The sequence below is a fragment of the Mastigoproctus giganteus genome, chromosome 4 (assembly GCF_048544385.1).
Source record: "Mastigoproctus giganteus isolate SK-2022 chromosome 4, ASM4854438v1, whole genome shotgun sequence".
NCBI classification, from domain to species: Eukaryota; Metazoa; Arthropoda; class Arachnida; order Uropygi; family Thelyphonidae; genus Mastigoproctus; species Mastigoproctus giganteus.
The window spans coordinates 212,894,431-212,918,368 of record NC_143578.1 but is presented as its reverse complement, the minus strand read 5'-3'; the positions used below and the strand labels follow the sequence as shown (position 1 = coordinate 212,918,368).

At 36.2% G+C, this 23,938-nt stretch overlaps 2 protein-coding genes across 2 annotated transcripts in view; both read left to right on the top strand.

The window, feature by feature from the left end:
• The first annotated feature begins 4,800 nt into the window (after window positions 1–4,800).
• The window catches only part of Ddx56 (putative ATP-dependent RNA helicase DDX56), a 96,233-nt gene continuing 77,095 nt past the window's right edge, over window positions 4,801–23,938 (top strand). The window contains exons 1-2 of the mRNA XM_090372038.1: window positions 4,801–4,912; window positions 21,276–21,440. Coding sequence (XP_090228164.1) covers window positions 4,844–4,912; window positions 21,276–21,440 — 234 coding nt within the window. The 5' untranslated portion in view covers window positions 4,801–4,843. The remainder of the gene's footprint in view (window positions 4,913–21,275; window positions 21,441–23,938) is intronic.
• LOC150087389 (pyruvate dehydrogenase protein X component-like) lies at window positions 5,202–6,736 on the top strand. Its single transcript, XM_090372037.1, has one exon. It carries the CDS (start codon window positions 5,300–5,302, stop codon window positions 6,599–6,601), a length of 1,302 nt encoding a protein of 433 aa, XP_090228163.1. The 5' UTR covers window positions 5,202–5,299; the 3' UTR covers window positions 6,602–6,736.

Here is a 23,938-nt window from a genome sequence, read left to right as displayed (position 1 = left end):
ATTGCTATCCAAATGCAGTACCTCGAATTTATCACTGTTAAGCCTGCCATTTTTCAATCCATCCACTTAGTTCATCTAGATCTTTTTGAAGTAAAACAACCTGATAACTGTCATTAATCACTGTGCCCACCTTTATACCATCAGAAAACTTAGATATTAAACTTGAAATAACTACATAGATATCATACAGAGCTTGAACTTTGAGTGCTATTGTTATAGACTGAAAAATCATTCTTTATGGAAAAACCAGAAAAGAATTAAGTTTCCAGTGGTATTAAATTGCTTCACAGTTTGTGCCTAGCACCACATTCAAATTTTAGGTTATCATCTTCAGACATCAATATATTATATAGTATATTGAATACAATATCATTTTTGTCACTGACAGGATTTTTTTTTCCTTGCTACAATATTTCACATTTTTTTACAAAGAAGAGTTCTTCCATTAATAATAAATATGCAATTGGATTGTATCCTTTACCAATATACACTCTGAATTACAAAAATAGCTAATTACTAAAGAAAAGGAAATCTGAAAATTTGTATAGAAATTAAAAACTGCATTTTAAAGTGCAATTTTATTTTTGACTTTTATAACCAATGAAGGAAATTCTGCCATGTGCTTGGATCCCAAATATGATCCACTTGTTTAAAAATGCAGTTTTTTGTTTAAAAAAAATTCAAAACAAAACCTGTGATGTCCCAAAACTTTAGGCATAAAAAATAAAATAAAAAAACCTAATTAAAAAATTTGTGGAAATTTAGCAAAACAGGCAAATTCATGAAGGATGCAAATATTTTGCACACTGCAAAAAATTCACTACCCTACCCTGCACATAATTAATATACCAAGGAACTTAAAAAAATAACTCACAACTAACCATGTATGTGACAATTTGGTGAAAGACAACTGGTGGATATGACATTTCGGTGTAACACAGAGAGACCAGAAAATCAATAAAATAAACAAGAAACCAAGAGAAATTTTGATCCTAAAAAGAAAAAAACTACTCTAAATTTCTTTATATCTCTTCTTCATACTAACATTCTCTTGGACAGCATCGTCATTAGGTTAACTGCTCTAGCCATATAAAAAAAGACTCAGTTTGAATCCTATCATGATGGAAGGAATTTTTATGGGTCAGTGCATGGTCTCCCCACCAGGTAACTAAACTATTTTTTTTTTATATATATCAAGCAGGGAAGCCAACAACATAATATCACACAATTTACAACCATTATATACAGACACCTTGTGGCCTTAGTTGTTTAATGCAAAAATAAGCACCTTTTATCTACCTTCCTCTACACTAACCAAGTGTCTTCTGGCTTACCAATCCTTGATCAAGGGGAGTCAAGAGCCACCACAGGCCCAAGGGAAAATGACTCACTGGGCAAGACAGCTCTTCACTGTAGGTCACCTGAACTCCATTCTGGCCCTTTACATAATGCCCAGGGAAGCTTACCTGCCTGTTCTCTTTCAATATTCCTGCTTTTAACCCACCATATTAGCCTACCATTAACTGCTTTCAGTAAAATGTATAATGCAGGTTGCAAAGCAAACATTAGAACATGCACATTAACTAGACAGTATCCATTAACAATCTCTACTTTTGGTCTTTGGAACAATCTACAGATGTAAAAGCAAAGTGTAAAAAAGTTTATTCTTGTTTCCCAATTTTTAACCTGTCTGTGATACTTTTTTTATAGGATTTCCCTAAAAGGGAGAATGCACATTAAAAAATTAAGGTGTATACAGCACACTATCAAAAATATCAAGAAGTTCACTATATTAACCATTTACAGCACAGCATAATAAAAGTTTGTATTTTTGGTCTTGCTTTGTCAAACAGGAATTTTCACACAGAATTCACTGAATTGTTGTATTCACCAAATTGTCATAGCCACGAACTGTTTTTCACCAACTAATTACACAGCAAAATGTGATGCACCAAACTGTCACATACACTGAACTGTTACATAGCAATAGTAATAGATAATGTTACATAGCAATAGTAGTAGATAATGTTACATAGCAATAGTAATAGTAATAGATAATGCAAGAAAGCAAGCATATGAGCTTATACAGCATCAGCCAAAAAAAAAAAAAAATTCACACAACCATTCCCTCTAAAAGTTTCTCTTTGAATTTATTAAAGCTATCAGCTTCTTTTTTTTTTTTTTTTTTCTTGGCTGATGCTGTATAAGCTTGCTTTCTTTAGCATTAGCAGTAGTAGAGGCATATGATGCAAGAAAGCAAGCTTATTCAGCATCAGCCAAAAAAAAAAAAAACAACCACTACTCCCATATCACCCCTCCGTTCGCTCGAAATACCTGTCCAGCTGAGCCTTAAATTTGTTTAGGCTATCAACTTCAACAACAAGCGATGGGAGTCTATTCCACAAACCAACTGCCCGCTGGCTAAAGGCAAATTTCCGCACATCTATCCGACATCTGTCCTTCCTCAATTTGAATTTATGCCCTCTCAGGTGATTATTCTGAGCAAGAGGAAGAATCCCATCGGCATTGAGCATGCTCAAGCCATTCAAAGCCTTATACACCTCTATCAGATCACCTCGCCGATGCCTAATCTCCAGGCTCTGTAATTTGCAAAACTTAAGCCTTTCTTCGTAAGAGCAACCCTTTGTTCCATTCACTAATCTTGTTGCCCTTCTCTGTACTCGTTCCAGCAGCTCTACATCCTTCTTGAAATGAGGCCTCCAGACCTGTATACAGTACTCAAGGTGTGGCCTGGGAATAATCACATCCCTGTCCCTGCTAGAAAAATTCCTGTATATCATTGACAAGACACCATGAGCTACTCTTGCAGCTCGTCTGCACTGCTCAGAGAACTTCATATCTGCCTGCACAATTACCCCCAGGTCCTTTTCATTCTCTACCACTGTCAGCGTAGTACCACAGAGTTGATACGTTGATCTGGGGTTACTGTTTCCCATATGTAGTACTTTACATTTGTCAATGTTAAACTTCATTTGCCACCTCTCAGCCCATCTGCTCAACCCTTCCAGATCCTGTTGCAGCAGCATAGTATCAGTAGTGTCCTTAACAACCCTGCCAACCTTGGTATCATCTGCAAACTTGGACATTAAGCCTGATACACCATCATCAATATCATTTATAAATACAGAAAACAACAATGGACCCAACACTGAACCCTGAAGAACTCCACTAATAACATTAGTCCACGTTCAGCAGTGTCCATTGATTACCACTCTCTGTCTTCTGCCACTCAACCATCCCTTTATCCATAGCAGCAATTTGCCTCCAATGCCACTTCTCCAATTTGTGCAGCAGTCTTCCATGCGCAACAGTATCAAAAGCCTTTCTAAGATCCAAATATATAATATCAAAGTTATTCCCTGCATCCAGTTCTTTTGTGACTACATCATAGTATCCAATCAAATTGGTCAGACAAGACCTGCCCTTAACAAAACCATGCTGTGTCTGAGCTATAACTGAATTCTTGTCCAGATGATCCTGCAGTGCTTCTTTAACCAGTGCCTCCATTAATTTTCCTGGAACCGAAGTTAAACTAACAAGTCTATAATTACTTGTGTCAGCCTTTGATCCTCCTTTGTGAATTGGGGTTACATTTGCACATCTCCAGTCCATGGGTACCTCCCCTGAATCCAAAGACACTCTCATAATTATGGCTAGGGGTTTGCTTACTTCCTTTGCTGCCTCCTTTAATATAACTGGATAGATCCCATCCACCCCGGGTGCCTTTTTTATGTTTATCCTCAACAATTTCTCCTCCACTTTCCTCTCAGTTATTAGAAAATAATCTAGCTCACTGCCAATGTTTACTTCACCTACGACATTCCCCTTCCTGAATAACTCCTCATCATTCTTGCATCATATGCCTCAACTAATGCTAATATACACTTTGACTTTGCCACTCTGCTGGTCATTTTATTCATATCTTGCGGCATCTTTTTCAGCTTCGATAAGTTTTCTTAAAATTTTAATTTTTCTTGTGTAAATCATTGAAATTGAGATATATAATTCATTATATATAGAACATAAATCTACGAAAAATTATAATAAATTATATATTACTAAATGATCTTGAAAACTTTACTTATACATCAAAATTACGTAACTAGTTCGGCAGTATGCATAACCCATTATCATACTAATTTACAACTAATTTACACTAGCTAATATACAACGGAAATTCTAGATTTTTATGTGTTCTCACACTAGTATTGTGAAGGTACTCTTGTTCTCGAATACTAAACTATTGTGATCTATTAGGTAACATACAAATTAACTGTGATGGGATGCAGGGCACCCAGCCGCACTAAAGGTGGATACAGTATACTTTATCAAGTGTAACATTTCACCAGGTTATGAAGCTGAGAATTTTAATTGATGATGCAATTAATCGTTCGATTCTCGGCCTCGTAATGTGGAAAGTAATAAGTATTACCTAGTCACAAAAGTTCGATTATTATTTTTTCCTTCTTCAAACAAAATTGCAAAGTGATGGCTACCATATTCAAGCAGCGAAAACAACACAAATTAAAATGTAATGGTAATAGCTACAAAAGTTGCAGAGATCCACTTTAAGTATTTCTCCAACATTAGTCCTCTTTAAGTCTTTCTCCCACATCTCAGGTATATTAAAACTATTGCCGAAGATAAAACTTTCTATTAAAATATTTCTTATAATAAGAAATATTAATGCTATTATTAACAGGTTAATACGACATTATACGAACAATTATTGTGAATAATTGTCTGCTAGATGTCGCTATTATACACTATTGCTTATTCTAATAAATGACTTCGCAGTGTTTCCATAATACTCACGTGGGAAATGGCGGAACAAGATGATACGAAATGTATTAATTTTCATGAAATGGGCTTAGATGACCGTATTTTGAATGTAAGTTAATTTTGGATTTTTATTCCTCCTCCTTATTTTACTCGTGATGTTATTAAAAATTACCATTCTTCTAGTGCTATTGGGTTTATTTATCTGCACGTGGATGGGTTAACACCAAAATATGCTTTTAATTTAAAAGCCAAAATATGATTTTAATTGAAATAAATTAAATAGGACTATTTAAATAACGAGTAATATTTTCAGTATTTAAAAAAATATTTTTTAAGAATACATATGGATACCCATACGAATATCCATGTACGATATAATAAAATGGCGTCCTTCCGTGTGCTGAGTTGTTTTGGTGCCTCATCCATATATCTAAAATTCATAAGTAATAATGTTAAATATCCAGTTGCGATAACTTCAGCACTATTTCATAAAGGTATGCTATCAATGAGTATAAAAGGAACTGAATTAAAAATGCCTTCACTGTCTCCTACTATGACCGAAGGTACAATTGTGAAGTGGTTGAAAAAAGAAGGTGATTCAGTAGTTCCTGGTGATGTACTCTGCGAGATACAAACTGATAAAGCAATAGTTGGGTTCGAAGTAGAGGAGGAAGGTATCCTAGCGAGAATTCTAGTTCCGGAAGATACAAAAGATGTCAAAATTGGAACGATTATTGGTTTAATGGTAGAAGAAGGCGAAAACTGGAAAGATGTCGAAATGCCGCCTTCTGCGTTTCCTGAAGCAGCAACAGAACCTGCAACAAGTAAAGAAATCGAGCAAGATTCCAAGGTACACCCAATTGCAGGAAAGCAACACTTGATAGGACCAGCAGTAAAAGCACTTCTAGCAAGATATAAATTAGAACCCCATCTGATACGTCCATCAGGCCCCCATGACGCAATTTTAAAAAGCGACGTTATAGAATACGTAAAGCAACATAGTTTGAAACCAGTGAAATTAGATGTTACCGAACCAACACCCCTACTTTCTACACCAATTATCCCCCCTGCAGAAAAGGTAGACACTAGAGGCTATACTGATATCCCACACACTAACATGAGAAAAACTATTGCAAAGCGATTAACAGAATCCAAAACAACAATTCCACATGCTTATCTTAGCACAGTCTGTCTTGTGGATTATGTTATAAAGTTGAGGAAGGAATTAAAAAGAGAGGGGATAAATGTATCTGTAAATGACTTTATTATCAAATCAGCTGCTGTAGCTTTACAAAAAGTACCAGAAGTTAATGTGGCATGGGGCAGAGAATCAGTACAGCGATTTTCTTCCATTGACATATCTATAGCTGTGGCCACAGACACTGGTCTTATTACCCCAATTATAAGAAATGCAAATATAATTAGTGTGCAGCAAATTTCAGAAACAGTGAAAGAATTAGCAGGACGTGCAAGACAAGGAAAACTGAAACCTGAAGAATACCAGGGAGGCTCTTTTAGCATTTCTAACTTGGGAATGTTTGGAATATCCGAATTTAGTGCAGTAATAAATCCTCCTCAGGGAGCAATTTTGGCTGTGGGTTCTGCTCGCAATGTATTAGGAAAGGATGATAAACCTGAATCAGCAATGACAGTCACCCTGTCTTATGATTGTAGGTGCATTGATGATAATGTAGCTGGTCAATTTTTGGAAGTATTTAAACAGCACTTAGAAGATCCTTTGTCAATGCTATTATCACAACAGAGTCGGCACAAATCTGTTTCAAACTCATTTTCATAGTTTCACTCCTTCCACTATTGTGAGTTTTAAAAGTCAGGGGCAATAATATTTTTAGCCAGTTCTATTTTTGATTGACGTACTGATAACTACTGTTGTGGCAGCTTAACAATGTAATTTTCTGTTTGTAATTTAAGCAGTGCCAAATTATTAGACTTTTAAATTATAACTTAATATAAAGGGATGTTTCCCAATTATGTGTATAGCTTATTTATTTACGATAGTTATATTTCAAACGTTAGAACCATATTACTTATATATCAAACATTGTTCGTGTATAAAATGCAAAGATGTATGAAATAAAAAAAAAAAATTTTTTCAGTCATTTAATTGTATGTTTTTCATTGTATGTTTCACAATCACTTTTGGGTGTGATTAAAATTTGTGAGGGATAAACTGATATTTTTAAAGTGTTGAAGTCGATTCCACCTTCTCAAATAGAAAACTCAATCATGCAGCTACCCAAAGTTAATTGGGAAATTGCAGATAAGGAAAACTCTTGTATAATAAACATCTTATCTTCCTATTCAGCTTTTTTCTCCTTTCTATAAAATCATCCTGTAACAGCTAATATATTATCATGTTATTGAGTATTATCATTTTAATAACATTAGGCATGTGTTTTTTCATTATAACATCCAAGAAATTTTTTAGTTGATAATTGGACATAAATCATTGAAAAATCCATGATTTTTTCCAGAGAGAAATGTAAAAAGTTTATGTAAAGCATGATTATCCGTCTAAAATGGAGGTGGAGAATGAAAAATACCTGGGGGTAATTGTGCAGTCAGATATTGAAGTTCTCTGAGCTGTGCATACGGGCTGCCATACAAAATGGAGCAGATCATGGAGTTTTGTCGTAAAATTTTCCGATCTCTGCAGTTAAGATTAATTTTTTAGTATGTTGCAATTTTGTTAATCACTATATATTTTATCAGTGAGAATAAAACTGTCTACTTGCTGTATATGAGTAAAAAAATATATACACTGTTAGTATGAATCAGAGCTATAATGCCCCAATACGTTCTACGTTAATATCAATATTTGTAAAAGAATAAGAGAAGTTTACTTCAATATGATACGTAGAACACTACCGTATGATACTCGTCAGAAATTAAAACAAAACAGTTAAAAAATCAAAAATCTTACATTACAGTAAGAAATAATTAAAAATTAAAGTATAAAAGTATTAAGAATAAAAAATTTTTACTTAATTTTTAATTGCGTTAAATTGATTTTTATTGTGTTCATTTGAATTATTGTTTCATTTGAAACAATATAATTATTTCTTACTGTACTGTAATATTTTTAATTGTTTTTGTTTTAATTTCTGGAGAGTATCATACGGAAGTGTTCTATGTATCGTATTGAGGTAAACTTCTCTTATTCTTTTACAAATAAATACACTGTATATATAAGATGGTGGTTTCTGCATGCATTTGTCTGTGTGTGTAGTGCACACTTAGCGCCAAATGATGCAAGAAAACAAGCTTATACAGCATCAGCCAAAAGTAATAATAAATAAAAAACCTCATTTGTACGTACCCTCTAACAGCATGTTCAAACTACCCACCACACTGTTGTTAAATTACTTCATCTACAACGTGTTTTGCATAGGGATTTATTTTTGTGTAAACCTGCTCTAAAATCTTTGATCATGAACTTTTTAATTGTCTTATATATAAAAAAAAAAAGTCAGTTGTACAGGGTAATGCTAAAGAGATTTCTTCATTTATACCATAGTTTTCCAGAAGTGGGCATCACTTATTATTTCTTCACATACTTCATACTCTGTGGGCTGTAGTCATGTTCTTTCTCTTTGAAAATTAAAACTGACAATTTCAAATGGCCTACTTTTTTTTTTTTTAATCAGAAATAAGTGAAGTTGCTTACTGCTACATTTACCATCAACTTAGTTACAACTATAAATGTAACTAAAGGCAGTTCTCGCTTTACAAGTTTTTTTTTTTTTTTTTTCAAGTATCAACAAAATCGAAAATATGAACATTAATTGCAATAAATAAATGCTAAACATTCATAAATATGGCATTTCAAACCATGCACATAGCTATACAATACAGTACTACTGTGCATGCATTTATTTGTTCAGGAAGAGATAAGGAGGGAAGTCCAACTCTTAAAGAATTCCACATTTTAGATACAATCAAAATAAAATGAGCATGGGACAAAATTACAGAGAAGAACATGAAGTATGTTAAGAATAAACTCTGTCATCATTTTATTGATAATGTTGAAGGATTTCAAGAACCAGAAGAGACTATACAAAATGAAACAGAAGCGGTCGCAAATGTTGCTAACCAATTGCAGCTTTGAGGTTTGTACAACTGATGTTGCTGATCTGCTTCAAACACACAATGGAGAGCTCACAAATCAAGACCTTGAAATTTTAAAATGTGAAGAAGGTTTAACAGCTGAAACTCCTGTTTGTTCCTTCACTCCTGTTTGTAAGGCCTTGAATGGGTTCAGCACGCTGAATTCTGATGGGATCCTTCCACTTGTTCAGATTACGAACCTAAGGGGGCATAAATTCAAATTAAGAAAAGACAGATGTAGATTAGATGTGCGGAAATTTGCCTTTAGCCAGCGGGTGGTTAATTGCGGGAACAAACTTCCATCTGTCGTTGTGGAAGTTGATAGGTTGAATAAATTTAAGGAGGAACTGGACAGGCATTTGGAGGGAATGGTGTGATTTTTTTTTTTTTTTTTTTTTTTTTTGGCTGATGCTGCATAAGCTCATACATTTGCTTTCTTGCATCACATGCTACTACTACTCTCAGAGGGCTTGATAGACGCTTTTCAACACAGAAAAAGCAATGGAGAGTTTCGAGTCACAAGATTCAAATTTCAATAAATTTGAATATTATGAAAAGTTGTTACAGATTTGTCTTGGAAACAAACGACTCGTGAAGCATTTCTGAAGAAGGTGACTCCTTGTGCTTCCAACACACCAACAATGAGTGATGAACCATTAAAGGTGTGCATTTAGTTGATGATGAAGAATAAACATTCTTTAACGTTAGTATGACATTAATAATTTCTTTATCATTACAATTTGCTTAATTTCAAAGGCTACGTTTAAGAAATTTGCTTAATTTCAAAGGCTACGTTAAATAAAGGTCAAAACTATTGGTTTTGTTGACCTTTATTTAACATTACTAAGGTCAAATTTCATTGTTGAGAATGTAACCCCTGTTTTTAAAATTACATCTATGGGATATGAATTCTTGCTTTACGAGCGTTTGCTAGGAACAAATTAACTCTTATTAAAGTCAGGAACTACCTGTATTTCATGTGTCCACATTAGCTATAGGTATATGCAACAAAATTTAGCAGTGTATCAGCATCAAGTACTGTTTTATATGAAAAAGTTCTGTATCACAATTTTCAGTTAGTTAAGGATATATTATTATTACTATTAGCCATATGGTGCAAGGAAGCCTGAGGCTTTTGCTGCACAAGCCAAAAAAAAAAAAAAAATTCTGAATTACCCTGAGAGAGAGAAGTAGAAGGGAATCACCAAGAAAGAGAAGAATGATGATGATATCCATCTAAGGACCCTAGGTGTGCCAAGCTCATACTCACCAGATGTGAGCCCCCTGGGATCATATGAGATCATATGCTCAATTTTTTTTTCCTTATTTTCAGAAAAAAAAATTAAAACTGTCTTTGTGGATAATAACATCCCACGTGTACATCATCATAAAATAAATAAATTAAAAATTTTTATTTTTGTATGGTTTCAAAGGGTCGGAAGAGATCACAATCTCTTTGTAATTACTTTACTTTAATAATTCGTATAACAGTTGGTAATAGACCTGGGATCTGGGTATATTCTTACCATGTGTACGCCATATTCAAAAATTTCATTACTTCATACAGCATGTCCCACCCACTTTTTCTCACTATTAAATACACCATGAATTGTCAAACTAATAGTAAGCTTATCTGCGAAAAGATCTAAACCTCCCAAACACTTCCTAATTCATTTCACAAATATATGTGGTCTCAATACTAATCTCAATGATGTCCATTTCCACTTGCAGTCTGCCAAACCCCATGTAATTTTTCTGACAGAATCTCGGTTATCGGTTGATTCAACTACTGTTCATCTCAGTTGCCCAAATTATTCGCTGTATCATTCCTTTCGCCTCAAAGGTGGTACTTGTGCATATGTTTGTTCCGATATTCTCTGTCAGAGACTTGGTAATTTGGAATCTTCTCTGGCTTAAAATCTCTCTACCTAATTGTGTCAAATTCATCTGTTGTCTCTACCGTTCTCCCAATTCCACTAATCACTTGGAGCTCTTTGACTTCTTCTCTTTGCAACTTGAATTTCTCCAGTCCAACTTTCCTAACAGTGAAGTAATTTTCTTTGGTGATTTTAATGTTCACAACTCCAGCTGGTCGAGATGCTGAGGCTTTTGCAATTACTAATGACCTTACACAGGTTGTTCATTTACCTACAAGAATACCGGACAATCTTAACCATACAGCCAACACGTTTGATCTTTTACTCACAAACAACCCTTCTAAGTACATCGTCGAAGTGAGAGGTCCTTTAGGCGCCTCAGATCACAACTTGGTGATTCTGTTCTCCAATGGAGCCTTTATCTCATGGCTATTCCCAACCTCGTATTGTTTGGCATTACAAGAATGCAAAATGGAATGACCTGCGAGATTTCTTTTCCTTAGTTGGATTACTGTTTCAAAACTTCTGATGTCAACGTCTGCTGTGATCGTGTCAGTGAAATTATTCTTGTAGGAATGGAATCCTTTATCCCACACTCCACTTTAAAATCCTGTCCTTTATCTAAACCTTGATTTTCCAATAAATTTGCTAAGGCTGTTCAAGAGAAGAACGTTGCATATCATAATTGGCTTGTTTCTAATTCTTCAGTTTCATTTTCTGACTACACCAAAGCTCGCAACAATTGTAAAGTAGTTATTAATCAGTCTAAACTAGAGTTTGAACAGGCTAAGAGTAGAAAACTTGCTTTTTGCCCTAATGGTAGCCGAGCATTCTGGTCTCTTGCTAAAGCTATTGGCTGCAACTTTTGCCCATCTCTGCTCCCACATCTGTCCAAACCAGATGGTTCTGTTGTCACTTCAGCCAAGGATAAAGCTGACCTGCTACCATCCCATTTTTCTTCCAACTCATGTATTAATGATCTTTGTAAAACACCTTCCACCATTCCCAACACGCTCCATTCAATGCCTCCTGTGGTCTGCCGTCAAACGGATGTCAGGATTTTGACGAATCTTGATGCTAAGAAAGCTCCAGGTCCTGATGGTATTTCTCCACTTGTTCTCAAAACCTGTGCTCCTGAACTTACTCCTGTTCTTTGCCACCTGTTTTTCACTTTCTTATTCCAAAGGTGTTTTCCCTTCTGCTTGGAAATTTGCTCATATCTAGCTAGTTCCTAAAAAAGGGTGACAAATCCCTGTCATCCAATTATCGTCCTATTGCAATTACTTCTACTCTTTCTAAAGTAATGGAGAAATCAATTAACTGCCAACTCTTTAAACTACCTAGAAACCTTCCGTCTGATCAACAATCGCCAGTATGGATTCCACCAGTGTCAATTCACTGGTGATATTCTGGCTTATGTTACCCATTTAAGGACTAAATAAATGGAAAAGTTCGAAACTCAAGCAGTTGCTCTCGACATCTCAAAGGCTTTCGTTCGTGTTTGGCATAAAGGTTTTCTAAACAAGCTTCTGTCTTATGGTTTGCCTACTGTTTTTAGTAATTGGTTATCCAGTTTTCTCTCTGTTCGCTCACTGAGGGTGATAGATGGCTCTTTGTCTTCTAACTTCTCCACTAATGCCTGTGTCCCCCAGGGTTCAGTTCTTTCCCCCACTCTTTTCCTCTTGTATATTAATGACCTTCTTCCATTGACTGGAAATCCTATCCATAGTTTTGCCGACGATAGCGCATTGCATTCCACTTTCCATTTTGAGAAACCTTGCCCTGCTAAATCAGCTTCAACTTTTCGAAAATCTGTTACCAATTCCTTAAATGCCGATCTCCAGGTAATTCTCCAGTGGGGCGAAGACAACTTAGTTGATTTCAATCCTTCTAAAACTCAGTCTTGTCGTATATCTCGCAAAAAGGATTCTTCTGCTCCTATGCTTATCTTTGGTGACACTCCAATCTCTAGGCAAAATGATATCTGTTTTGAGAATTACCCTGACTTCTAATCTCTCTTGGCACAAGCACATTACAAATATTTTGCTTCCTCTGCATCTAAAAAAAACTTGGTTTTCTCTTTCGCTCTCGGTGTTACTTTTATTCCAAACAGCTGTTCACTCTGTACAAATCGCAAATCCACCCTACCATGGAATATTGTTCCTACATCTGGGGTTGTGCCCCCAAAACCTCTCTCAGGCTTCTTGATTCCATTTAGAAAGAGGGCAGTTAGGTTAATTAATGATTCATCCCTAACAGAGTCTCTCCACTTGCTGTCTCATAGACGTACTGTTTCTGCTGCATGCCACTTCTACAGATATTTCTATGTGCACTGTTCTTCTGAATGGGCTTCTATAATTCCCGCTCTCTCTTTCAAAACAGTCTGAACACGTGCCGCCAACATCCATTTACTGTCCAACTTCAAACTCACAGAACCCAACTTTTCATCTTCGTTGTTTATTCATTCAGCTGCCGTTGTCTGGAACAACCTTCCTTCATACTGTATTTCCTGAAAATTACAGTCTACAGAAGTTCAAGTCCAATGTCAACAAATATTTTCTTTTGTCTTCTCAACCTCCAACCCAATCACGGTACTAAGTACTATAGGTTCTAATACCTCTCGTGTTCTGGGTTTACATATAAAAAAAAAAAAAAAGACTGAGCTAATACATTCTTGACAATGTTTTAGCTCAGTCACATGGGTGCACTTGCAATGTGTGCATCTATGTATATAAATTTTTTTAGGTAACTGTTTAGTCAAGCAGTCAATGTAATTATCCGTTAGGTGGGTCGGAAATTAACCAAATGCCATGCATAAAGGTAGCCAGACATCTTGCTTTTAGTCAGGATGGTACTGTTATTTGAATTTTTGTCTTTTTATCTTGTTTTTATTTATTTATTATTATTATATATTTTTTTAAAGTAATGGCCTGTTTTTGTGGTAGTAGTAATTTTTAAGGTACAGGGTGAGGTGGGGAAATGGGCATTTTAAAAACTCAGTAATTAAATAATATGTATTTGCCAAATTACAAATATGCCATCTTAAAGTGCATAGCATAACATTTAATTTTAGAAGATGATAACCTCTAGGTGACCTCAATCTCTGCACAAGTATTTTTCTAATCTTCTATGCACAATTTCTGTGATGCATCTCCAAAGGAATTTGGCAATTTCTTCATGAATTATTTCTTTCAGCTCATTAGTATTGTATGGGCAGTGAGAGTACGCCTTGCTTTTTAAGTACTTCCATACATAGTTACAGGTCTGGGGACCTTGGAGGTCAAGAAATGTCTTGTTACCATTCCCGGAGATGGTGGTTACGAAAAAGCAGTTGTACAATATCCATTGACATACCTGTGATATGAAGAGTCATGCCATCTTGCCAAAACCAACTAGTCTCATTAGCTTGAGGAAACCTAGTAGCTAGTTCATCAATCAGAAAAGTTGTAATCATATTAGCATAGCAGCCTGACATCACCTTCCGTTATAAAAAAAAAGAAAAAGGACCAATAATACCATGAGACGAAATTGCATACCACACTTATCCAGCCACTGTGCAATGATTGCTGGTGGAATTGGTGAGGGGTTTTCTTTTGACTGAGATGCATTATGCCATGTTGCCTCTGCACCATTAAGCCCCCAAACAAACAACATCTTCTGACTGAAAAATGAATGTCAGATGAACTATCTATAAGATTTCCACTGATTGGAAATCCTATCCGTAATTTTACTGATGATAGCACATTACATTTTAACACATCCGCTGCCAATTCCTTAAATGCTGATCTTTAGGTATTTCTCCAATGGAGCAAAAATAACTTAGTTAATTTGAATCCTTCTAAAACTCAGTCCGGTCTTATATTTTGTAAAAAGGATTCTTCTGCTCCTGTGCTTATCCTTGATGACACTCGGATTTCTGGACAAGATCACGTATCTCCATTAGGAATTACTCTGGCCCTGGAGAGATTGTGCAAGGCTTAAGGGGTAGAATTTTTTTTTTCAGCCTGGCCTGTGCTTGTTGACAGGAGAGACTGCTTCTACAGGGGTGCAAGAATATTTGCTGATGCTATCGAGGAAGTGTTAGGTGGGTCGGAAAACTGCTAGCTTGGGGAATACACGTACTAAAAGGTTAACAGTGACCACAGGCAGAGACAAAAGTGATTCTTGCACTGCTTCTATTAGAATGAGCAACAACCTGGAAAGCAATGTGATGGAGGTTTCTGGGACTGCTGGGAATCATAGTGGAACAAGTGAATACATGGGCTGTGTTAGGGTAACTAAGAATGGAAACAGGTGCATGTACACCAATGCTAGAAGTATAGTTAATAAATTTGATGAGCTTGAAGTGCTAGTCAAGACATCAAAGGCTGATATTGTTGGGATATCAGAGACGTGGTGTCACACAGATATAAACAGTGCAGAATTGGAAATTGGGGAGTACAATGTGTACAGGAAGTACAATGTGTTAGTTAAGAAACACAAAATCCAAGGAAGTGCATCCAGTTGTTGGTGGTCAATGCAGTGTTGAGTCTGTTTGGTGTGAAATAAGCACTAGGAAAGGAAAAATGAGAGTAGGTGTGTTATAGGCCTAATGAATCTGATAAGTGTAATGAGCAATTGTGCAGAGAAACAGTGGGCCAGTAAATCAGAATGTCTTATAATGGGGAATGTTAACTTTCCAGATATTGACTGGAACTTGTGGGTTGGTCACTTGCACACTAGGAAGACTTTTGTGGATTTATTGGATGACATGTTTTCTACAGCAACATGTTCAAGAGGCAACCAGAGGAAGTAATACTCTTGATCTGATTATCAGCAGTGATTGTTCATGTATTAAGAATTTGCAGATAAAGAAACCACTGGGTGACAGTGATCACAATGTACTGATGTGGGAATTACATCTTTAAGTAACTACCATCAAGGCTAAAGGGAAGGGTTTTTGCTTTTGTAAAGGTGACTACAGTGGTCTCAGACAGTTTTTAAATTCTGTACAGTGGGATCAACTGATGATGTTACCAACAGTGAATTCTAAATGGGAAGACTTCACTGACTTAATCTTGGAGGCTTTTCATTCCAACTAGGAAATAATGTTCAAGGTTTAGGCCTAAATGGATGTCAGATGAATTAATGAGGCTCGTGGCAGAGAAGAAGAATGTATGGGATGCATATAAAGTATCAGGTGACACAGAAGCCTATGGCAGATATAAACTAGTCTGTAATTAAGTCACAAAGCAGGTTAGGCAAGCGAAGGCAGATTACGAGAAATCTTTGGCAAAGTATGCAAATAGTTCTTTACTTATGTAAACTCTAGAAGGAAAGGTATGAATCAGATTGGACCACTTAACATAGATGGGTTGACTATTGATGATCATGCTCAGGTAGCTGACAAACTGAATGAGTATTTTGCATCTAAAGTCACACATGAGGAGTCATTCAATGAGGAGAGCACCAGAAGTTTATCAAACGCTAACAGGGAGCAAAGTGATTTTGTAATAACTGAGAGCAAAGTGGAGGAGAAATTGTTGAAGTTAAACATAAGGAAGGCACCTGGGGTGGACGGGATCTATCCAGTTATATTAAAGGAGGCAGCAAAAGAAGTAAGCAAACCCTTAGCCATAATTATGAGAGCTTCTTTGGACTCAAGGGAGGTCCCCATGGACTCGAGGTGTGCAAATGTATCACCAATTCACAAAAGTGGTTCAAAAGGTGACACAAGTAACTACAGGCCTGTTAGTTTAGCTTCTGTTCTGGGGAAAATAATGGAATCACTGGTTAAAGAAGCATTGCAGGATCGTCTACACAAGACTGCAGTAATAGTTAAAACACAGCATGGGTTTGTCTTGTCTGACCAATTTGATTGGATAATATGTGGTGACAAAGGAACTGAATGCCAAAAATAATTTTGATATCGTATACTTGGATTTCAGGAAAGCTTTTGATACTGTTGCACATGGAAGACTGCTATACAAATTGGAGAAGTGTGGCATTAAGGGTAAGTTGCTACAATGGATAAAGGGATGGTTGAGTGGGAGATGACAAAGAGTGGTAATCAATGGACACTGCTCTTCTTGGATAAATGTTGTTAGTGAGAGTTCCCTGGGGTTTGGTGTTGGGCCGATTGTTATGTATATTTATCAGTGATATAGATGAAGGTATATTAGGTTTAATGTCCAAGTTTGCAGATGATACAAAGGTTGGCAGGGTTGTTAACAACAGTAAAGACAGTATGCTTCTCCAACTGGATCTAGATAAGTTGGGAAAATAGGCTGAGAAGTGGCAACTGAAGTTTAATATTGACGAATGCAAAGTACTGCATATGGGTTGCAATAACTGAAGAGAAACATACCAACTGTGTGGTACTATGATCAGGGAAGTGGAACGTGAAAAAGTCCTAGGGGTAATAGTGCAGTCAAATATGAATTTGCTGAGCAGTGCTGATGGGCTGCCAGGGCGGGTCATGGAGTCTTGTCAATGATATATAGGAATTTTGCTAGCAGGGACAGGGAGGTGATTATCCTATTATACAAGGCAGTGGTCCGGCCACACCTAGAGTATTGTGTACAGGTCTGGAGACTTCATTTTAACAAGGATGTAGAGTTGCTAGAACGAGTACAAAGAAGGGCAACAAAATTGGTGAGGGAACAAAGGAGTGCTGTTATCAAGAAAGGCTTTTAAGTTCTGCAAATTGCAGCGCCTTGAGAGTAGGCACCTGCGAGGTGATCTGATTGAGGTGTATAAGGCCTTGAATGGGTTGAGCAAGCTGAATGCTGATGGGATTCTTCCTCTTGCTCAAACTAAGAACCTGAGGGGGCACAGTTTCAAATTGAGGAAAGATAGTTGTAGAATAGATTGTGGAAATTTGCCTTTAGCCAGTGGGTAGTTGATTGGTGGAACAGGCTTCCATCTTTTGTTTTGGAAGCTAATAGCCCAAATAAATTTAAGGCTGAGCTGGACAGGCATTTGGAACGAATGGAGGGGTGAAATGGGAGGGTTTTTTTTTTTTTTTTTTTTTTGACTGATGCTGCTTTCTTGCATCATATGCCTGTACTAATGCTAATTGATTAGCTTCAAAAGGGGTGTACTGCAATGGCAAAGTATTATTGAATAATAATTTTGCCACACTTATTCCAATCTCCTCATAAAGCTGTATGCTCTATAAAATTAAAAAGATGGTGAAAGATATCAAAGGTGTGTGCCTACTCCACAATAATGCCCCTGAATATTCCTCTCATGCTGCAGTAAGGTGTGTCTACAAATGTGGATCTGAAATACTGTCGCATCCTGCTTATTCCTGTGACCTTTGCGTCTTCAACTCTGTTGCAGTAATTCTCGAATACGGCTAGGTACAAGGCAGTTTGTTGTCAGTTAATGGTTGCACTCTGTGCGATTCCTACTTTTTGCGCAGTATTTGTGTCATGTGAGATTAATATGCCTGTAATTGTGTGAATAGTCCGGATGACTTATGTTATATATGTGGAGAAGTCACGTTAGCTTCAAGAAAGCATCCCTTAACTCAAACCATAAAAAAAAAAAAAAGGCTTACTTCTTGTACTTTGGGTGTAAAGTAGGTGACCAGGACAAGAACTGAGCTCCACACGTGTGCTGCACTACCTGTTAATCAAAACTCAATGTGTGGGTGAATCAAAAAGGACGTTTTATGTCTTTTGCAGTGCCCATGATATGAAGGGAGCCAACAAATCACATCGCAGACTGTTACTCCTATATGGTGCCTCCTATTAGAAAAGGGATGACAGTGATGCACCGAAATATGCCATTTGCAATTTGTCTCATGCCTCACAATGAATTACTACCTATTCCTGAACCACCCGACCATTTTTCTGTACACTCTGATGAAGATGAAGACACTGATGAACATCAACTTGATATACATGAATAAGTATAGCAACCATCTATGTCAAGGGATCCACCATTTTGTTAAAACCTTTATCCTTCTGAACCGTATCGCAGAAAGTGAGCTTAATGAGCTCATCAGGGATCTCGAACTGCCGAAGAATAAGGCAAAGCTTTTGGCCTCGAGGCTACATCAGTGGAACCCTTCATTCTGTGAAAGTGACACTTTTTACTTGAAATAGACTAATAAATTCTATCAAACAGGTGAACTCACTGTTTGTAAAGATGTTGATAGTTTAATAGCAGTAATGAACATGAGGCATGTTCCCAAAGAATGACTATTTATAGACTCTTCTAAGGTTAACCTTAAGGCTGTGTTATTGCACAATGGAAATATGCTGCCTTCAATACCTCTTTTGTATGCCATCCACAAAAAAGAAACATATGCAAACATGGAGAACATCCTCTTAGTTGTACACTGTCAGATGTAGGAGTGGCAGATATGTGGTGATTTAAAGGTAATCACCATTTTATTAGGACTACAAAAGGGTTACACTAAGTTTTGTTGCTTTCTCTGCAAGTGGGATAGTTGTGCCAAGGATATGCATCATGAGAAGCGAAGTTGGCCTCATCGAAAATCATTAACACCTGGAATGAGGAACGTAACATTTATACCACTGGTAGATCGAAATAAAGTTTTGCTTCCACCACTCCACATCAAACTGGGGATCTTGAAAAGTTTCGTGGAAACTTTGGAAGTGAATGGTCCTGCATTCACATACTTGCAAGAGAAATTCCCAAGACTTAGTATAGAGAAGATTAAAGCAGACAATTTTCATTGCTCAACAAATAAAGCAACTTTCCAAAGACAGAACAGTTTGAATGTGTCCTTAGTGATAGTGAGAAATCAGCATGGAAAGCCTTTTGAAATGTTTCAACTGGTTTTCTAGGAAATATTAAAGCCAGCAACTACAGGCAGCTTGTGGAAGATCTCATTACTTCTTATGAAAAACTGGGGTGCAACATGTCATTGAAGATGCATTTCTTTCACTCACACCTTCATTTCTTCCCACCAAACTGGAGTGCCTTCAGCGACGAACATGGTGAGCATTTCCATCAAGACATCACAGCGATGGAACAAAGATACAAAAACAAATGGAGTACTGCCATGTAGCCAGTTTTTGGATGGTGAAAAGGAATGCTCCTGAAGCTGAATACAAGCAAAAGCCGAAAAGGACCCATGTTTGATACAGGGGTGTTCGTAGCTACATCTTACTGCCATATAAATAAAAAAAAATACCTTGTATAAATATAAAAAAACTACTTATTTCAAAAACAAGAGCCAATCTGTCATTTTAAGCACTATTTTTGTGTTTAGCACCCCAAATTCTATAAAGTAAACTTACTTTCATGCCCGTAACAAGATATGACCCAAAATTTGTTGTTCAGTGTTAGCTGTATTATGAAAACAACATGGATTACCTTTATTTTTGATATAGGATGCTTCTTTTCCGGTGCCTCTGTAAGCCAGGTGAGCAGGAGCAGCAGTACGTAGCACATGCTTCTTGATTAAACTGGGGTTTGAGCCCATGACCACCAAATACGGAGGATGCGGAAAGGTCATGGAATGACCACTGCACATCCCCAGAGCAATATGGCCTTAGTTGCTAATGCTCCTAAAAACCAAATAACAGAAAAGTTTCTTTTCCAACCAACTCTCCTAGTCCAACATGCTAACAATTCTTTGTGAAGGCAATATAAATTTTACAAAAAATGTGAAACATCTTCCCCACTGTCAGAACAGTAGTGTTCAGACCCCTCGGTCTCAATATTAAGCGTGCAACCCAACTTCTGTCTTCAAACACCATACCTCTGCCAGCAAGGAAAACATTACATAGATTGACATTAAAATTTAAAGGTCTAAAAAGCTTAATAAATATGGAGCGATTATTCTCTTCATTCCTGTAGGTTGACATTAAAATTTAGGGTTCTAAAAAGCTTAATGAATATGGGGAAATTATAATAATCAAAGAGAATAATCGCCCCATATTTATTAAGCTTTTTAGACCTTTAAATTTTAATGTCAATCTACGTAATGTTTTCCTTGCTGGCAAAGGTATGGTGTTTGAAGACAAGTTGAGTTGAGTGCTCAATATTGAGACAGATTAGTCTGAACACTACTGTTCTGACAGTGGGGAAGATGTTTCACTTTTTTTTTTTTTTTTTTTTTAATTTATATTGCCTTCACAAAGAATTGTTAGCACGTTGGACTAGGAGAGTTGGTTGGAAAAGAAGCATCCTATATCAAAAATAAAGGTAATCCCTGTTGTTTTCATAATATAATAGAATATAGGAATTATCGAACACTTAATAGCTCTCTATTATCAAAGTGTTATCTGTAAACAGAATAGTTTTCATATGCTGTTTTATTTCCCTGCCTCCCCCAAGATTGGATTCCACTTGTTTCCTTATTGTTACCTCATCAGCATGAAGACTGGACTTATTCTTGCTTTCCAGATACTATTTTTCAAATAAAGAACAAATTAGCTTTACTATACTAGATACTTAATTTATCAGACACCTTGCTCATTGACCTTTTTTATTTATTTAAAATAGGCCGTTGCACAGTTAGGATGGGAAAAGCCAACACTTATCCAAGAAAAAGCAATTCCTTTGGCTCTTGGAGGAAAAGATATTCTGGCAAGAGCTAGAACAGGATCAGGAAAGACTGGTGCTTTTGTGATACCAGTCATTCAACAAATTCTTGCATCCAAAACAAAGGTAATTTGAACTTAACTGTGTGATGTAGTTTGATACATGATTACTCATGCATGTGAGAATATTATATTAAAGCATTATAAATTTATTCCATACTGAGAATCCGTTTTTGTAAAATATTTGCATTTTTCACCTGCAGGTTAAAAATGCAGTGCACTGCAATAATTTTGTGAGTTTCTAAAATGCTTTATTCTTTCTTATCAATTCTTTCCTTATCCATATTTAGTCAAAAGATAGTTTATTTTATAGATATGTCAGTTAATAAAATTTTATTCCGAATATTGCTGAACTCTATGGTTGGTATTTTATATTACATGTAGAGATGGATTAAATAAGTACTTCTTATTGATCTTTACTGATGAAAGGCCCTTTGTGGCGAAAAGTGACTGTATGAATAAGGCTGAGATATATAAAATTAGTGATTTCAAAATTACAGATGTTGTTTATTAGAAAAACTTTGAGTCCAAGTTCAGGTATGGCTCCTAAAGGTTGATGCCATATGCTCAGTAATTTTGAGGGGAGTAGCCAGAGTGTGTATACCATTAAGGTTAATTATGAGGGCATCATTGGACTTAAGAGAGATTCCTTTGGACTAGAGAAGTGCAATCAACAATACATTAAGGCAGCTCTAAAAGCAAATTGGATAAATACAGATCAGTCAATCTGACTTTGGTGGCTGGGAAAATCTTGGAGGCAGAATCGGATTTACATATAAGCTAAAGAAGTCTCACTCCATCTTAAAAAATCCTTTTTTAATATTATCGCAGGTGAACTGTAAACATACAAAATTATAATAATTTTTGAAATAATTTTTGTTATGGTTTTGGCTATCATGGTTAATTTAAAAAAATTTAATTTATTATTATTTGGTGGAGGCAGGCGGGCCTTATATAGACTTGCTCATTTAAACTTGCTGTGTCCCTATAGCTTAGGGCCACAGCAAGTTTAAATCTGGCCTTGCTTGCAGGCAGTGATTAAGAGTACAATCCAGGTACATTTAGATAGAAATGGCATACATTCTGAAGGACACACAACATGGTTTTGTTAAAAGAAAATCATGTTTAACTAACCTGGTTAGCTGTTTTGACATAGCTACAATCCTATTCATGGATGTTATTTCCTACATCCATGAGTAAAATTTTATTTAGATTGCACATTGAGAACTTACTGTATAAGCTGGAACATGTTGAAATCAGAGGACTATGATTCTTCAGGTAGGTGTAACATCAGAAGTGGTGTCCTCCATGAATCAGTTCTTGGATTGCTTTTGTTTCTGATTTTAATAAACAACGTTGACAAGGGGATAAAGGGTGTTACATCAAAATTTGCGGATAATGTAAAGATTTGGAGAGTGGTTAATGATAAATGGCAGCTATGTTTTTGTTTGTTTGTTTTTTTCAAAAGTTTTACACTTGGGGAATTGAAGCCCAGAAATAACTTTATGCACTTTGTGAGGTTGAATTAAAAACAGTAGAGGAAGAAAGAGATCTGGGAGTTATGATATGGATAGACATGAAGTTCTCTGACCGAGAGGCAACCAGGAAAGCCCATGTTGTTCCATAAATTATTTATTGAACAATAGCATAGGAGATAGGGAAATCATAATCTCACTGTATAGGGAAATTTTAAAACTTCACTTGGAATACTGTCTCCCAAGTATGGAGACCTTGCCAAAAAAAAAAGACATTAAACTTCTTAAAAGGGTCCAAAGACATGCAACTGCATGGTAAGCATATGAGGAAAGACTGATTTTTGTGGGTTAAGAGCTTGGCAACCAGGCTCCTTAGTGGGTGACCCGATTTAGGTCTATAAGGCTCTGAGAGGGAATAGTAAAATGAATGAAGGAAAATTTTTCGCTGTTACATGATTCCAGAGCTAGGGGCCTTTAAATCAAATTATGGGAGAAGGGGCTTAGACTGGATTACAAAAAGTTTTCTTTTAGTCAGTGAGTCATTGATTGCTGGAAAGTTACCTGTGTGGGTTGTTGAGGCTGATAGCTTGGAGAAATTCAAAGGTCAACTGGATAGTTACCTACATAAGGAGGGAAGCACATAGTCTATTTTTATATTTACTTTTATTTTTTATATCTTTCTTAATATTGTTATTTTTGATTTATTTCTTTATTATTATTATATTTATTGTTTTTTTAGCTAATGCAGCAAAATCACAATATTACTAATTTTATTTTAACATTTCACAGTGATTCCAAATGATGTAGTAGTAGTAATAGAGACATGTGATGCAAGAAAGCAAGTGCTTGTGTCGCATCAGCCAAAAAAAAATCATTTCACACATCCATTCCCTCTAAAAGTTTGTCCAGTTCCTCCTTGAATTTATTTAAGCTACCAACTTCCACAATGACAGGTGGAAGTTTGTTTCAGCAGTCAATTATTTGCTGGCTAAAGACAAATTTCCGAACATCTGTTTTACAACTGTCTTTCCTCAATTTGAATTTATGCCCCCCTCAGGTTCGTAATCTGAGCAAGAGGAAGAATCCCATC

Coding starts and splice junctions, on each gene's coding strand:
- LOC150087389 (XM_090372037.1), top strand. CDS start 5,300: ATGCTATCAATGAGTATAAAAGGAACTGAATTAAAAATGCCTTCACTG.